At 43.6% G+C, this 17,897-nt stretch overlaps 1 protein-coding gene across 2 annotated transcripts in view; it reads left to right on the forward strand.

The window, feature by feature from the left end:
- The window catches only part of PITPNM3 (PITPNM family member 3), a 228,260-nt gene that overhangs the window by 187,159 nt on the left and 23,204 nt on the right, over nucleotides 1-17,897 (forward strand). For both annotated transcript variants that reach the window (XM_019545546.1, XM_019545547.1), the window contains 3 exons: nucleotides 2,359-2,529; nucleotides 13,029-13,223; nucleotides 14,316-14,464. In XM_019545546.1, the coding sequence (XP_019401091.1) occupies nucleotides 2,359-2,529; nucleotides 13,029-13,223; nucleotides 14,316-14,464 (515 nt within the window). The remainder of the gene's footprint in view (nucleotides 1-2,358; nucleotides 2,530-13,028; nucleotides 13,224-14,315; nucleotides 14,465-17,897) is intronic.

Raw genomic sequence — 17,897 nt, forward strand, 5'->3', positions numbered from 1 at the left:
TTTTTTTTTGGTCTTTCCAAGTAAAACTCAGTGTTGCCCAACTTGGGAACTAGATCAGATTTCAGAAATGTTCTTAGCACTTGTGCCACAGTTTGGGACGATTCTCAAGCATGTGTCTAGCAACTTGCGTGCTGACAGATGAATACCTCCCTGTACCTTGAGGAATGGGTATCTTTAGCAGACACTTGGCAATGCAACAGAAAAGTTTTTTCTTATTACCATGAGAACCGATGATGAGATCATTGGAAATGTCTGAACAGTCAGCTGTGCTGTTCCTGGCAGAGCATCCTGCCTGTATACACCAGAGAGTGCCCTAAATAAGTGCGATTGTCTGTCTGTTTCTGTACCATTGTCCTAAATGCAGTTGGGGATTCTTTGAGCGCCAGAATTTGGTACTATCTGACACTTTTGGCACAAAAATTTGGCCCTATATGCCTGTCATAATTGCAGTCTGCATGATTTGGCTTCGCAGTTCCCTTCTAGCAGCAGTGGGTTAGTTCTTTCATTCCTCCTACAAAGACCACATGCAGTTAAGATTGCAGCTGAGGCAAATACGCAGCAGCTAACCCAAAGTACATCCCATTCTGTCCAGCTTCTGGCTAAACACATGGACTGTCACCTTTTAAGAAGACAGTGAACTGAAGTGGCTTGCTGCTCCTGTAATTGGAGGATGCTATCTCGTGGAAAGAGCTGCAAAGACGAACTCCATTAGACAGCCTTGCGGCACATAGTTTTTGAGCTTAACCATCCTCTGCCATGCCGGTTCTCAAGTGTTTTGGGCAGATGGCCTTCCCATCTCCAGCCACAAGCAGAGAAAAGTCTGTTCCCAAAATATGGCATCCTAGTTCTCCTCCCTTATTTGTTTGGGACTAGATGGAAAAATGTATCTGAGACTCTGGGAGGAAGAATGCCAAATCATGCTTTCTGCTTTCTGTTATAAGATGGGGTTTTAATATGCAGAAGATTCAGTACCACTGGATAGGATGCTAATATGGGACTTAGCAGGCCTAAGGTCTCCTTGGTCACCTGATTTTGTTTCTCTGTGCTTTGGTTCTCAGCTGTACAATAAGAACAGCAGTGCTGCCTTAGCGAGGGGGCTTGTGAGGTTACGTCCCTTAGAGATGGCAATAGAGAGTACCATTAAATTAATTTTTCTCCATGTGGGTTTGCATCACCGGTACTTCTAAACAACACTGAAGTAGGATGTTGTACAAGCACGTCTATTTTAAGGAACAGCATCAGTTCCGTATGATCGGTGAAAGGCACCAATAGCAGACTCTAACGGAAGAAATTTTTTGAGATGATTATATCATGCAGCAGGTTGGAAAACATTAAGGGACTGATCCTACTTGTACTGAGTTCACTGGGAGCAGGCATAATATTCCCAAACATCTGTTATAAGTACTCTAATCAATTTTTTACTCTTGCAGTTAATGAATGTTGTTGACTGTTGTAACGTGCATGTGCTGCTATAATACACCAAGTCTATTAGTGTAATTAGACCATCATGGATTGACCTGCGAACCCTGGAGTGGTTCAGGGATCCAAATGTGGTTTGGTTAGATGGGAAATAACTGCACCAACTGGTTCATGGACCCCAAAAGGCCTGTATGATAACCCTTTTGAATACAAGAGATGTCTCTATCTTGAAGCTGGAGACTGGATTGAAAGAGAGCTTCATTAGCTGAGCAAGCAGGTGATTTCTTATCCCCCCACTCCCACCAACCCCCCAAAATCCATTTACATTTGTAAATGGGCTGCAGACTAAACAGCTCAGTAGCTGTGTCTCTCTAGCAGGCTTCATACACACTTGGGTCTCGGGTTGTAATATGCGCAATCTCATTTTTATGCATTAGCTTCCATAAATTGACTTCTGATTTTGGAGTGCTTTTTTCTCACCTACCTTCTCTTGCTTTCATTTGTATTTCAGTCCTCCCAACTTAATGGCCCCATCAACCCATTTTGCCTTGAAATATTCAAAAGACACAATGCCTTGTTTTTTGCAGCTGTGATGTTCAATAATGTATTTAGCCAGCTTTAAAACTTCATTGACTTCCTGGCTTCCATTTGTTTCAAAGGATGGTCTTAGCCTTAGCATGACTGCCTCATTCTCAGGCTGTGATCCCTCTGTAAAGCTACCTTGCCGTGCAGATAGCTCTTTTTATGAAGAAATAGAAAATAATGTAATCCGAAGAATCTTGCCTCTTTTTTGACTATGTGGGCAGGTTGGGCTCTTATTTTCAGAAGACTGTACAAGGACCATATATTTAACCCTACCTCCAGCTTGGATATCTCAAGAGACGTGAGCAGTCGCTAAGGAAGCGATACTGAATTATTTCTTTCTCTCTTTCATTTCAGTATGTCAAGTCCGCCCAGCTTGCAGCCAAGTGTACAGTTTTTTTCATTCTGCCGACCCCTCTGCCTGCAGACTAGAGTCACTGCTGGAGAAAAACTTCCGCCTCGTGTCTCCATTTAACGTCCCGCGGTACCAGAGATACCCTCTGGGGGATGGAAGATCGCACCATTTAGGTACCATAAGCATTTTATATATCCTGTGGCTTGGTTTTCATTACCCCCTCTCCCTGGTGTTCTGCATTTTCTCATTCGGCAGCTCTGCTCAGCAGCATTTTAAAGACAGATGCTGCCAACACACTGAGGAGGAGTCAGAGGACGTGGAGCAGGAAAAGACGTGGGGTTACTCAACAGCTAGAAACCAAGAGGGATGCTTTGACTGGCACAGCTGGCTTCTTAAATGCCTTTCTGCTTTCTGCCACTGACCAACCCCTCTCTGTGGATTGTTACTGGAGCTGAGGCACCTCTTCTCCAGCTTCTGATCTCTAATGGGGTTGGTTGGTATATGAATCTCTTTCCCTTAAAAAACCAGTCCAAGACAATCTCTCTTGAATTCAGTGGGATTTGACTCAGCCTCCAAATGACTTCAGGTTGCTTGTTTAATGGCAGGGATGAGAAAGTGTAAGCAATGATTTCAGGTATCCAGGTTGTAGCTATATTGGTCTAGAGGAAAGGGCCATCAGGACTCGTAGTAGAGATGCTGTCTTTTATTAGACCAACAAGATTTTTGCAAAAAAAATTCTTTTCTCCAATGCCTGATGAAGGGCGTTTGTGCCCAAAAGCTTGCAATTAAAGAACATTTTTTTTTTTGCAAAAATGTTGTTGGTCTAACAAAAGATAGCATCTCTGCTATGAGTCCTGATTGCCTTCAGCAATGATTTTACGTTTCTGCCCAGCACATTTTAATTCAGCAGAAAAAGGTTGTTTGGATTCCATTTTTACCCCGACTTGATTCCTGTGCAACCCTTGGTGACTTCGTAGCAGGCAGATTCAAGCAGAGAATCAAAATTAGCCCCAGTACCCTGTAGCTAGTTTATCGGAGCAGGAAAGAACACGTAAGGCCTTATTGACGTGGTTCTTGCTAAATCATGTTTATAAGACACTTTGCCTGGATACTGCAATATATTTTCTGAAAGGAATTGTCTAGGTACAACAGCAACCTAGTTAAGTCCATGATGCCTAGATGCATCTAGGTTTTACAGATGACATTTTCCTAGGTCAGTCGCAGGCAGGTCACCCCACTCGCCTCTAGAAAGATTGGCACAGATAAAAATGCAGGATTTTGCAAGTTTGCCACGAGCTATCTTTGGTGGATTGGATATGCCCCCTGTTCTGAACCCAGAACAAAGTAAAAGCAGGCAGTTGGTGTAATTGTGTTCCTTTCTCAAGAATTCAATGCCAAAGGGGTTGGAAGGGATCATAGAGTTCATGAGCATCCTGATAACGTGGTGCAAAAACTCAATCAATCCCTTCTGCAGTTCTCTGTCTGTCTCCCCTTCCCTCCCCCCCTTCTCTCAGCTTCAAGCATGAATTTGAGTCCCACTAGGATATTTCTCAAGCTTCTGGGGCCTCCTGGCTAGAGGTTAGAAGTTAATGTAGTAAAATGGCAGTGTTTTGCATCTGTTGAATTCAGGAGAACACAAACCAGAGGGAACTTATTTCTTTGCATTCGGTGACATGGCTATAGATCCAGCTTCAGTCTCCTTGCTTAAAAATATGCGGTGTCTCAAGGTTCAAATAAGCTGTAAGATTTGAAGCCCATGAGCCTTCAGTGAATCTTGCAACCCAAACATCCGCGTGCAGAACACTTCAGATTAACTGAATGATCAGGCTAGACTTTACTTATCAATCCAAAAGAACAGGGCTAATACAGGACATGGACATCTATCCATTACTGGTTATTTGGCACACAAAATACTTGAATAGTAAGAGAACAGAAATGGCTACATGGTAGATCAAATTTAGTGTCAGTCAGGCTTTAATAGCTATAATGTCTCTTTACATCAGTTAAATCCCGGCTCTCCTGCCAATGAAGTTAGGTAGGTATTATTAGCTAAATACATTCAACCTTGACTAAATCTATGGAGAACCTCAGTATTAGATCCCTAGAAGTTTTATGCATTTGAAATGGCAGTTTTCTTTCTACCAACAAAGGGCAAACTGCAGTAAAGGCCTGTAAAGCTCTTGATTCAGTGAGAAGGAAATCATATAGTTTTACCTCTTTGCAAAAGGCTAATAATTGAGCTCCGTCTGGTAAGTTCTAGTTGTGGTTTTTAATTCATTCCCCTAAATACACAGAGTGGGACCATTTGGAAATAAGTTACTAGAAGTCAGTTGTAGAGCTGGCCAGAGTTTTGAGCAAAAGGAAGATCTACAAATACTTTCCCTTTAGCAAATGTAGGTTGATTTTTTCCCAGGGGAAGATCCTCAGCAGATATAAATCATCCACTCCTCAGTGATGAATAGCTTGCTATTATTTCAAAGCATTTAGTCACTTGGTATCTTGACAGTCCCTAAGTTGGGGAATGTGGATGCTCCAGAGTGATGAGAAATCACAAGCGTCTCCATGCTTCTCTGGAGTGTGCGTGTAAACTGCAGCCGTTTGAGGTGTGGGGCCTGAGTCGACGCTTGCTGAAATCAGTGAAAAGTGACCCAGCTGCTTCAGTGGAGTGGCCTCAAGAATTAAGGGCTGTCACCACACTTTCAAAGCAGGGAGAGAAGCAGTACCTCTGGGTGGGTGCAGAGGACTTCGCATTTTGTGGCTTGCCCTTGCGTTGGGCCATCGCAGGAGGCCGCTTGGAATCCAGAGCTCTGATGCAGGCTCCACGCTCTGCCAGGTCCATGGTGGAGTCCCCTTGTAAACCGGGGCTGAACAGCACTACGAGTCACGATCGGGCAATGACTGTGTGCTGGCAGCGCTGACATGTGAAGGACGAGTAAAAGTACCAGCCACGGCAGTTGACTCTGAGAAGTTGAGCTCCTATCCCAGCCCTAGCTGCCTCTGGTGCACCAGGGAGCCCAGTCAGCTGCAGGAGCAGACCCTGCTGCTACAGGTGCAGATTAAAGTTGGATAGCACCTAGCTATAACATTTATATGTTTTCCAGTAATAGCTTTATAGCTGGTTGGACTGATTGATGGCGTGATTGTTAATTTGGATGTGTAGCTGGTCTAAACCAATAGCACAATGAACCTGGTAATTGCATGATGTGTAGAGGGGGCCTTAGGGTCGCTGATAACTCTTTTCCCACTGTGCACAGTTGGTTTTAGTTCATTGCTTAGTACAGGACACTGAAGGGAGTTTGAGGTACTGTCTACTCCCATCCCATTCCCTTTTCAAAGGCATCTCTTTATTCATTATTTATCTCTTTCTCTATCAACACCCATTTGCTCTTCATTGGAAACTGGCATACATTCTTCTAGCATACACAGAAGTTTAACGCCAAAGTTTTATTGAGCTGGGTAATATAAAGGACCAGATCTTTAGTTCCAACCCCATCTATGTCTGCCTGTTCCAACTTCGACATGTTTTCATGATGTACACAAATACTAGCATGTCACCATTTCACTAAATGCTTGTTCATGCAAAACATGTTCTTAGACATCTAGATGAGAGGCTGTCATTGCCTCTTACAGAAAGTACAAGTCAAGCCTTCATTAAAGTTCTGTTCCAGTGAATATTTCAGGAGGTCTGGTCTCAAACGTGAGTCCGTTACACTGATTCAGCTTTGCCAGCTTCTGGTCTCAAGTTTGAGCAGATTCAGTTAGGGTGGATAATTGAGGGCAGAGTGAACCCCTCTCCCAAAATACCCTCATAAAGGCAGTGATTTGTGAACCAGAAATCCTGAACTCTCATTATTGTGAAAGCTTGCCAACCCAGGTATTGTGGGAGGTTACAGAAAATGCCTCCAGCATATGCTTTTAACCCCTGAGTAGGTGGCGTTTCAAGGGAGAATAAAATTCTCCTGTTTAAAAATGAAGCAATTAACAGCTTTGGGATCCGTTTTGGAAAGCGGCATTCTGTATTCATAAAGAGTCATTCTGTTGACTTACATGGTATTTTCCTGTAAGGGACAGACTAGCTTGTATGCATACAGTACAAGTCTGAAACGCATAAAGCTTCGTGGTATGCTCCTGTGATGATGATAAGATGTGATGAAACCTCATTATGTGGATATCAAGTTGGTTATGTTCTGATCCAAACCGTCTTATCCTACTTGAAAAGACTTGTCTCCAGAACTTCTCCATCCATTATTTCAGAAGCAGTGTAAAGTAGTTGCAATGGGCATTTTTAAGTGCGTAAACGGCACTCTTAAAGGTGCCTTTACGGACAAGAGGTGATGAGTCTCAAAGCCAAATTCCGATGGCTGCTATCGGCGAGAAACTTCACGATGATGCGATTGACAGGAACCATGTAGGCAATACAAGCTGGCGAACATGCTGAACACAGTCCTTGCAGTTGTCTTTCATTTCTAACCAAATGACTGTCAAAAGTTTACGATCTCGCTGCTGTGTTTGAAGGGCTTAGTGTGTAGCTTTCAGTTCTGTTTGTCAGATTTGCTTTGCCCAGTTGGCGTTGGATAGCAGCAAGGGGAAAGGCATGGAGAAAGGTTTTGGTTTCTTCATGTTCCCTTCGGTTGACGTGAGGTTTTCATCCCTAAGTCCACTCAGAGGGTCATACAGTCCATTTTGCGATGGTGGTTTATAGCATCAATAATGTGCATGTCGAATCTCTGCCCAGATCGATCCCCTCTTAATGCCCCTTCATGATTCCTGTAGCAAGTCATTGTCTCATGAACAGCACGCTAGGAACGTACTCGGTTTCTTTAAAGTAAGGGGGTCTCTTTGCATTAAATGGCAAAGACGGCCATTGAATTTGCCAGTCATGGAGGCTTAGTTTGCCTTTACAGAACTGTTCATCTTCCTCTTGATTATTTGACTGCAACCACGTCTTCTGTCAATACAGTTCCTCCTACGTACGTGATTACCTTGTTAGGCTGCTGATTTATTGAGTGCAGTTTCAGTGAGACAAGATGCTGAGAGAGCTCTCTGCGTGTGTAGGAGAATGGTGGGGAGGCGGTAGTCCTGGTGTAAGGGGCTAATGTAATGTCTACAAATGGAGCTTCTCTGTTACCTGCCTCCCAATTACAGGGTGTGTGTCTATAACCTAACAGGCCCTTCCAGCCCCTCTAAAACGACCTCTTGCCTATATGGACAAAGGACCAGGTTCTCTTCCACCCAAAAGGCGGCTAAGCGGACTTAGGTACAAGCCGCTGGAAGTGCAAGCCTTTGAAAATCCATTAATGCATCAACTTTTATAATGCATCATTAGCTAATCCTTAAGATTAACTCTGAAAAAAGCAGTGAGGAGGAGGAAGAGAGGACAAACCCAACTTCCGCCTCACCTGTTTTTCAGAGACTCTAATAAAATCTGGTCCTATTTTTTTTTCTCCTCTTTTGTTGCTATGAGGGAGACCCAAGCAAACATGAGTGAGTGAAGGAGACTACAGACAAAGTGCTTCATCGTGTACAAAATACTAGGAAAGGGAATGTTTCTTTCACCTTTCAGCCACAGGAAGATGCTGAAAGAAATTATTAGTGCTACTTATAGCAAGTGGTAATAGTAGCAAATGTTCAAATAGACCAGGAGTGGGCAAAATGCAGCCTGCGGGCCGGATGTGGCGTGCCAGGCCATTCTACCCAGCCCGTGAGCCCCCTAAAAATGGTAGAAAATGAATATTTATCTCCCCTGGGCTGCCTGTCATGCGGCCCTTTGATGTCTTGCCAAAACTCAGTAAGTGGCCCTCTGCCTGAAATGATTGCCCGCCCCTGAGATAGACAGACATGATTTTTTAAAACTGTTATTAACATTTAACATTAAATATGAACCATGCTGCAAAGTTTTGATCAAAATTTTGGTTTGGATTGATCTTTATCAAATGTCATTTTGTAGTGTGAATTCCACAGAAGAAAATGGTATATTGCCTGAATAGCGGTGGTCACCACAGACTACCTTTCCTTCTGTTGAAGTCAGTGAGAAAATACTACTGCTGACTTGAATGGAAAGAGCTAGGGCAACAATGTACAGGCACACTCAGAAGCCAGTGTTTTCCAGCAATTACTCTTCTACCGCATATCAGGAAAGTGTGTGTTGTTTTTCTTTTCCAGATCAAGAGAAATAACCACTGTAATTTGACCTTTTATTACAGACAGGCACCATCAGCTGCTGCCAACTTGGCATTTTATAATCAGTGCTGCTTTTGTAGCTGCTGTATTTGAGATTCAGCTTGGTGACAAGCATCAGATTTATCACGAAACATGTCTTGTGACAAATAATAAAAGTGTGTTCCTTCTCTCCCCCCGCCTTGCTTTGCTTTTTTATTCTGCAGTCGGCTCAGAGGTGAAGGGATGCCTGCCCTGTGATGGGCGCTAGCATTTTGATTTTAAAGAAGAAAAAATACTGTTATCAGGGCATTAAGTTACCTGACTTCTCTCTGTTGTAATACATACAGCTTTTGTGCAGCGGGCTCTCTAGAAAACCCCGTTGACTGTTCAGCCTTCATAGAACATACACGGATTCTCATCTCACTATTTTCTTTTACTGCTCAATTAAAACGACCCCCAAGCTCTTCCCCAGCATAGTGCTTTCACTTATAAGAAGCTTGCAGTTCAAACTAGAGGTATGTCTTAAGCTGTCTGGCTCTAGCAGATAAGCTTATGTTAGCAAAGATCCCCTCTCTCTTGCTCCATTTTCTCATTACATATGGTCTTCTGAATTTCAGGAACTGATCAGATCTCTCCTGAAAACTCCAGACATGTCTAGCTTTTGTTTTCCCCAAAACGTGGACACCTTCCTTGCCTTGTCCATTCTTGGTGAGCTGCTTCTGGACCTCCAGGAGCCAGCGTTTGGCATACCAGTCTTCTTTCTATTTTTTATCCTACATTAGCATATCAATGGCTCGGCACACTCCACCCTGACATCATTAGCATTTTGACTACCTGTCTCTCTTCTTTAACCCAGGCATCGAAAGATTGTCGTGCTTTTAGCTGATGTGATAAAACATTACAGAACATTTCATAAATCCTCCAGTGATGTGTCTGAGGAGCGGCTTGATCCAATAGTGGGTTTTGAAAAGTGGATGCTGTATATATAGTTAAATATCTCCTCTTTGCTTCCCTGCAATCTTTGTTTCACAAATTGATGAGGCAAGCCCTACAAATTTGTCTCTCCTTGTATTTTAGTATAAAGTTCCTCTAAGAAATAGGAGAGAACTGAAAAATATGCCTTTGGTGTTGGCGTTCAGATGCTTTCAGTGGGAAAACAGCTACCCAGTTCACAAGAGTCGAGATAGCAATATTACAAAATAAACTGGTTTCAGATGCTTGAATGTTTGGTGATCAGCCAGCCAATGAATACTCGACTACAAAGTTTGAGACTTTGAAATATTTCTTACCTAAAAATGGGATGATAAGTGAAGTTCAGTTTTTTGAGAAACTGTCCTCTGAGCTTAAAAAAAAAATATACAGATCTGGCCAAATTTTTGTTTCAGTGATTTGAAATATATCATTTTGACTTCAACCATTTAAAAAATGGTTTAAGACTTTTGTATCGAAATTTTAGTTCACGCTGAAGCTGTTTCAACTCAACAGGCAGAATTCTTCATTCAAAGGATGAGACGTTTAGACAATGTTGTTTTGGTTTCTTAAATTGAAATCAGGAGGTTCATTTAAAAAACACATGGTTTTGGTTTGGGTGACTTGGCAATTTCCACCAACCTCTAATTCGAGGAATCTTTTCCTGGAGGCAAAACTGCCTGCCACCGGTTTTTTGTTTTGTTTTGTTTTTAAACTGGCTTCTGGAGCATGCGGCACTGACAGGTGTTGGGGGCTCGATGCTGGATGAGATGGACTGTTGAGCTGAGACAGCCTGGCAGTTCCTGTGCTGCTTACTTTTTTACTGTAGGGTCAACTCTGGGTGCTGTGAGTGATGCCAGGCCAAATGGTTTATGCCTTTATTTTCAGAAGCACTAAGTCACAGTATTTTTTAAGTGTTCAGCGTGTTGAAGAGCCAGTGTCACAGAACAAGCGAGTCAGAGCCCCCCTGTATTCATTGCGTATATTATGGAATTACCTAGTTAATTGCACAATTAATTTAGATTGGCTACCCATGCAAATTAACCATCGTACCTTAAAAAGGTCCAACCAGCTATAAAGTTAGAGCTGGAAAATGTGTAATACCTTTATATTTGCTTTCTATCCAGGTTAATTGGAGCGTGTAGCATAGCAATGCCCCCACAGCTGGGAGTCTCGTCAGCTGATGGGGCTCCCAGCCACCGGGGTGCACCATTTGCTCCCACGGCTGGGAGTCCTGGCAGCTGACAGGACCCCCAGCTGCAGCAGCACCCCACATGCTGCCCCAGCTGTGAGTCCCGCAGCTGATGAGGCTGTGAGCTGCGGCAGCCCTCCATGGGCTGCCGCGGCTGGGAGTCCTGCCAGTGGGGTGCTGCCACGGCTGGGAGTCTCATCAGCTGCAGGACTCACAGCCAAAGGAGCTTGCTATTGGTATGGTGGTGTACGGGGAGCCCAGGATCACAAACCTGGGCTCCCCCTCCACTGGCCATAAGGTATGACCGGATCTGATGCAGGAGCCCACGATCATGCTGCCTGCCATGCACATGTGGCATGGTAGGAGGTGTGATTGTGTGGCTCACGCATCAGATCCTTTCATGCCTTTACCTGACTGTCTAGAGGGGCTCAGAGGCACACGGTGTTGTAACACAGGCCTTTCACTTATTCTGTGCCTCTGCTTCCACTTCAGTAAGGTGGTTATATTTACCTGCCAGGGGAACAAGGTTTGATGAACTAATTTGAGTTTCCCGTGAGGTCCTTCTGTTGTGTTGGAGGCATTCCATTAGAAGGTGCCTTTATATGTGATTCAACAGGATGACTTAACCGGGCAGTAATAACCACAGAATTATCTTTCATCTTTTCCCATGCCGTAGTCTTCCCATAACCACACACAGATAGTGCTGCCTTTTATGCTTTAGCAAAATTTCTTTGTAAGAAGGATTCATGGCAATTTCATTAAAGCAAATTCAAAACACTATGTTCCCATGGAAACCACAATTGAACATATTCTCTTCAAAGCTCATCTCCTATTATTTTGTGCTAGAATTTAATTGCTTTCCCTGGGTCAATTGCATCAGATTCTTGTGCCATCTATGGTTGAGATGTTCAAGCTTAAATCAAAATAACCCCAAGTCTCTGAAACGGCTTCTGGCAGGCTGTGATTCCTTCCTATTTAACTCTGTCCATCTTAATCAGTTCTGATAACAAGTAGAAAGTTTAGGTTTCAGATATATTTTCTGTGAGCAGATTTGTTAAGTCTGGGAAAACTGGGTGAAATGGTGGCTTAACTAAAGTCAGTGGCAGAACTTCCACTGATTTCTATAGGCCTGGAAAGCCAAGAGTCATTTTTTTGGAGCAGTCCTGCTACTGCTTCTCTCTATTGAAGTCTGCAAAAGACTTAGCACCAAGGGGTACAAATCAAGGAGGTGGATGTCTACTACCAGCTTTTTTTTTTTTTTTTTAAATCTCCACATCTGGAATTGCGTGCTGTGCTACTATCAAGCACAGCAACTAAAACAGAATGTCTTGTATTGAAAGAAATATGGCTTTTCTTAAGGTAGCAATTCTGCTGCTGTGTAAAGGCCTTTTACTAGTAGAAGGTAGGTTGCAAATGTAACTGTATCCACTAGCCAGTCAGAATAGGTTAGCAAAAAACCTGGTGGTTCATGGTCTTACATGCAGAGAATATTCCTTAAGCCTGCTTACTTCCATATGGTTTCCTTTTAGTTGCAGTGATTAATTTTTCATAGAAGAGCCAGAAGTGTTTGGGGGAGCATCATGGGTGTTAATGCAATAAATCACTAAGTGTCTGAGATTTGTCAGAAAATGCAGTCTGAAGAAGGATGCTGGCATCAATCTTTCACAACCACTGAATGACCATTAATTTAATAACTAGGGCTGGTTTTTTTTATTCTGTTGGAGGAGTGTTGTGATTTAATAAACTTTAAAACTCAAATTGGAGATGAACATCCTATGGTAGTAAGGGTTAAACCGCCCCAGAACTGAGCATGAGTATGTTATCTGTCATAGGCTACAGAGAATGGCATAGCATTTTATCTAAATGATGTGTGCAGCACTTAAGCTAAGTATTTATGCGCTTTATTCTACTGAGCGTGATGGTCAATATATTGCAGAAGTCTCTTCAGCACTCAAGTCTCATGTAAGCCTTAAGAAATTAGATAGAGATTTTCAACAGGGACTTGAGGAGTTAAGTCAAGATTTTAAAACCTAAATAATGATTTTAAGGGAGCCTGAACATCCACCTTCTAACAACTGGGCCCCTTAATGTGGGCCAGGAGTTTTGCCTGCCCAGCTCCTACTTCACTTTGGAAAATCTTGGCATAAGGACCCCAATTGCTGTTGAATTTCAGTGGAATACCCTCCTGCAGGTAGGTTTCTTGCCTTGTGCGGGCCATCTCCCAAGGAGCAAATTACACCAGAAATCAGTCCTTATTCAGGCAAAAACCCATTGGCTTTGAAACCCTTTTGAAAATAATGCTGATCTTCTCTTATTGTGATTGATTTTTTTTTTTTTTAATAAAACATCCAGCTGAGGCCATCCAGAACCACAGCGCTCTGTTTCTTGAGAGCAGCTCTTCAAACTTGCCGTCCTCTCTAGAGAGCCCAGAGTCACCAAACACACTGAGTCAGTCCCAAGGAAAGGCAAGAAGGTCCAGCCTGGTCAGCACAAACAGCGAAATCTCAGGGTCAACAGAGAGCTTGCCGTCGGCAAACATCACCAACAGTGAGTGAAACTTGGCACCCTTTATTTCTGCGCTGACTTCAGTCCTCCCCCCGTGTCAGGGCTGTTGGAATTTTATTCTGAAGAGGAAGTATTTTCTTGCCTGGCGCCCTGGTGATACTATGAAAAGCCCAAGTTGTGGTCATTTTAATTAGTCAAACTCAACTTCTTCCATGCATTTAATGATTTTTTTTTCTTGTTTTGCTCAGGTAAGGCAATGAAATTAGGGTGACGGTTTGTATTAAAAGCATAATAGCACTTATGATCATTTATAAGTAGGTAATACATGATGAAGAGATATTCTAAGCACATTCCAAAAGTGAATATTGTGATTATTCACATACCATGCAACCTTTTTTCCCTGAAAATTACCTATCCAAAATTAGTGTGAGCATTTTAAGCAAGAAAAGTGATTTCCACACCAAGCAGGGCTGAATGCTCCTGCCATACAGAGCAGTAGAGGAGTCTCATTGTCAGCATTATTCCCCCTCCTCCTGCTACAGCAACCAGTTTAACTTCTCACAGCTACTTCTGAATTGGCAGTAGCTGTTAGGCTGGCAGTAGGGTCAGGTGGAGTGGCACTGATGGCAGGACTTTGTCCCTGCTCTGTGCAATTGGAGGGCTGAGCCCTGGCTGAGCCAGTGCCATGGCAGGGAAGATCCCCCAGTTCATGCTACCTTCCCAGACCAAGGTGTGTGTCTTATATGGGGTCATATGCTTTATGAGTATATCCAGTAATATGTCACAGATGGTTATCAAGTCATCAGCACATATCCTGGATCATTATATTGGTCTGTTGGACTTGTATGGATCGAATTGATTGTTATTAAATGTTCTGGTTCCCAAACTTTTTCTGGATCAAGAAGCCGTCATCAGTCCTCAAAACTTCTCCTGGCCACCATTCATGTTTGTTAACCTATGAATTAAAAAAGGGTAAGGAGTGGCAGGGTGAAGTGCAGATCAGCTGCAGACCATTTACCATGGCCTTGCAGACTACTCATGGTCCTCAGTCCAGAGTTTGGGAACCACTCTGTAAATTATTAGCCCTGAACAAGGTGTCCATGAGAAATGTGGTGCCTGTTTGTCATTTTACAGTTACTGCCAAATGGTGGGGAGCCAAGCGAATAGATTATGCCTTGTACTGTCCAGATGTGCTAACGGCATTTCCAACAGTGGCTTTGCCCCATCTCTTCCATGCCAGCTACTGGGAATCAACGGATGTGGTGGCATTCATTTTGAGACAGGTAATTTGATCCGTCGCACGCTCACGCTCGCTGTCTCTCGGAAAAGTCAGTGTGAATCAGCAATACCTGTGTATGACACCCCTCTAAATATTAAGGTATACACCAAAGTTGGTGAAAGTTATACAGAACCTGATTATGCTCTTACGAAGAAACAAGCATCATCTAAGTACAAAGCAGGGAAAGGAGAGCATCTTATTTCCAGTCCCTGCTCTGCCACCATGGCCTGCAGGTCATCAAAACCGTTCTGGTTCGTTTGCTATGTTCTTGAGCCAGGCAAAGGTCACTGGACCATAGGAAAGTAGGGCTGGGAGGGACCTCATGAAGTCATCTAGTCCAGACCCCTGCTCAAGGCAGAATCGTCCCTCATTAACTCACCCCAGGTGTGTCCCAGTTATCTCTCCAGCCTCCTGAGTAAGATGCACTTGTTCTTTGGTAAAAGAGAAGGGTGGTCTTAGAGCTAGAGCACAGGGAGGAGATAAGGAGATCTGGGTTCCAGTTTTGTCATCTCTTCCCATACCCTGAGGAAATCCTTTGTTCTCTGTGGCCAAGCTTCCCCATTTGTATCCAAAAAAGAGCCGGTGGATGATATTAACCCTACCAGGAACATTAAGAGCTGAAAATTGATATTTATAAGTGCAGAGGGTGAAAAGCATTTTTTTCCATTAAGAAAAGATGGATTCATGTCAGTTGGCTGCTTTAAAAATAGGCAAAAAGGGTAAAACCAGGAATTTAATCCGCAGGGTGTTTTTTATGAAAAAACATATCTATATGACAAAGAGTACTATAATTAGGGACTGCCCGAATTCATGGTTGCACAATTCAGGGGGCGCTCTGTGAAAAACGGTGGGCTCGTTGCAAAAAAATAGCTGGTGGAAAACGGTCCGTTTCCAATCAGAAAGTCCTGCAGCCAAGGAGTCAGTAAAGGGCCGTACCCCGATGCTGCCAAAAGTTTTGGCGGAAGCCAAAATGGCTTGAACCGTCTTCCTCTGTTCCTGTCGGCCCGTGCGGCTCAGGTCTCGGTGCTCTGCATGGCTCCATGAGGCCCCCCAAATTCTGTATCCTAAAGAATTTGATCTTTCTGACCTTTTTCTTCTAATTCAGGACAATAATAATAGCAATAAAAAGATTACACTGAGACCAAGAGTGCTTTTCTGAACGAGGGCCACATTCAAGTCTGAATTTGAGCCTATGTTTAGCTTTAGGCTTATTATTAATACTCACTGAAGTCAATAGGACTTGTATCTAAAGAAAGTGCTTTCTTGAGTCAGGGCTTTAGTGACGATTGAGACGGATACAATAGCATGATTCCCCCGCCCCCCCCAAATGCCAGATTGTAAGTACCATGCTTGGAGGGGGGAAAACAGTAAACACAGTGGAGGGAGCAAGAAAACCAAAATTAAAACATTTAAGGAAGAACTACTTCTTAGCAGTCTCCTGTTAAACTGTCCTATAGTATTTAGAGGTGTTGTGTGAACTGTCTGCTCAGAATTGATTTTTCTTTTCTCTTTTGATGACACATTAATGGATCTCAGTGCTTCGTGAAACTGGTGTTCAGACAGCTGGGCTGAGTGACTTAGGGATAATACAGGGCTCTCTTGCCTCTGGAGAAATTGGTTAAGCTAAAAGGCTTGCCAAGGGTGATGACAATTTAGTGGCATTTGAATAAGGCCTCCTGAAGGTCAGCAAAAATCCTCCAAAAAGGATACAAGTGGGTTAGTTTGGAATAAGCTGGGCGGACGGTGTTTTCACAGCAAGCGAACGAAGAAACCGCTGCTGCCTGACAAGTGGCAAGGAACATAATGCAGGCAAGCTGTACAGTGCCCGTCCTTGAGGAAATGATTTGGAAAGTTTTCTCGTTTCCTGCCTTTCCCTGCTTTCTACATCTCAATTCCACAGGGTGCTTCCTAGCCTCTCCCCACCATCAAAACCAGCTCTGATAACCCTCGGCTGGCTGCATCTCCGTCATCTGACCAGCTGCTCAGCAGCTCCCAAGACTGGAAGTCCCATGGCTAAACCTCCCTCCTTCCATCCAGCTGCTCTGGGTGGCAAGAGCTCTCTGTGCCGAATGGACAATACCGCTACCTAGCCTGAGAAAAAGCCTGAGCCCTTGATGAGTCTGCATGCACAGCACTAATGTTTCCATTTAACCTTATCCTGAGAGAGACATACCAAAATGGATCAACCTTTTTCACTTCTAAACAGAGCCTCCTCTTTCCAAATGTGGTGAAGCAAAACACAGAGGACAATTAATGGGTTTAATTAATTGTTCTGCTAACTATCGAGTTCCCGCTGAGTTCATGGATACACAGTGACATCTGGAAGGAACGTATCCATTGGAATAAATGCCGAGGCTTGAACAGATAGCATTAGGAGTACATAGTGGCTTAACCTGGGTTGGAGCGAAAGGCTGGCCCCGTGGCTAAGGAACTGAGCTAGAGCCTGGAAGATGCAGGTTTACTTCCCAGTTTTATCAGAGCTGCTCGGTGTGACACAGGACAAGCCCCTTCATGCTCTTGTAAATCCCACTGGGAACTTCCTTGCACTTTTAATGAAAACTTTGATCTATGTGGTCCCAAGTCAACTGGGTGCTCTGCAACCTCAGGTGCCTAAATGGCCTTTCATGCTCTTATCTCCACTTCCAGCCTCTCAGCCGGGGATGACTTTTCCTCGGCCTTTCTTGTTTCTGCTACAAGCTTTTCAGGGCAGGGACTTTGCAGTACCAGGAGCCTCAGTCCCTGTTGTAACCAGTGGGTGTTGCCATAATACAAGTGAAAGGGAGATGGGGCCAAGCTGAACGTAAAAAGTAGCTGTTCCTCCAACTCAGCAGAAGCTCAGCTACACCGGGCACGGCCAGAACTCGGCTCCTGCTGCAGTCGATGAGGCATTAGCTCTTGTGTACCTAGCAGTTGCTGAATGCGTTTCAGGTTACATCTCGGAGAAAGCATTTGAAGACTCAAAGTACCACGATGAAATGACCTACAGTGATCTTCAAGGAATGGTCACTAAAGATCCAGATTTGTAGGGGAGAAAGGGGATTGACTTCTTACAGTGGGTGGCAGTTTTCCTTTCTGAGTGCAGCCAAAAAAAAGAAGCCTCAAAGACTGTAAATATTAGTTTTTTTTTGTTTTTTTTTATGGGATTCCCTTCTGAACCATGGTTTTAAGAAAAATATTCATTTACCTGGTAGAGTTCTTTTTTGCAGGATGCTTCTGAATAGTGTAGTCACATGTCTGTGGAAACCCTGAGGGTTTCCTAGAGTTGCCCATCTCAGTAGTGTCTGAGCGCCTACAAGCTTTACTCCACTAGCCTAGCCATTCTTGAAGGGAAGACATTGGCATGCTAGGATGGATGGACTTGCAGTGGTTTTCATTTCTTAGGGTTTGTTGCCGAACACTCATATTTCAATACCAGACTGACTGGTTACAAGCTAAAG

This window comes from Crocodylus porosus, unplaced genomic scaffold, assembly GCF_001723895.1.
Source record: "Crocodylus porosus isolate Cpor-Errol unplaced genomic scaffold, CroPor_comp1, whole genome shotgun sequence".
Taxonomy (NCBI): Eukaryota; Metazoa; Chordata; order Crocodylia; family Crocodylidae; genus Crocodylus; species Crocodylus porosus.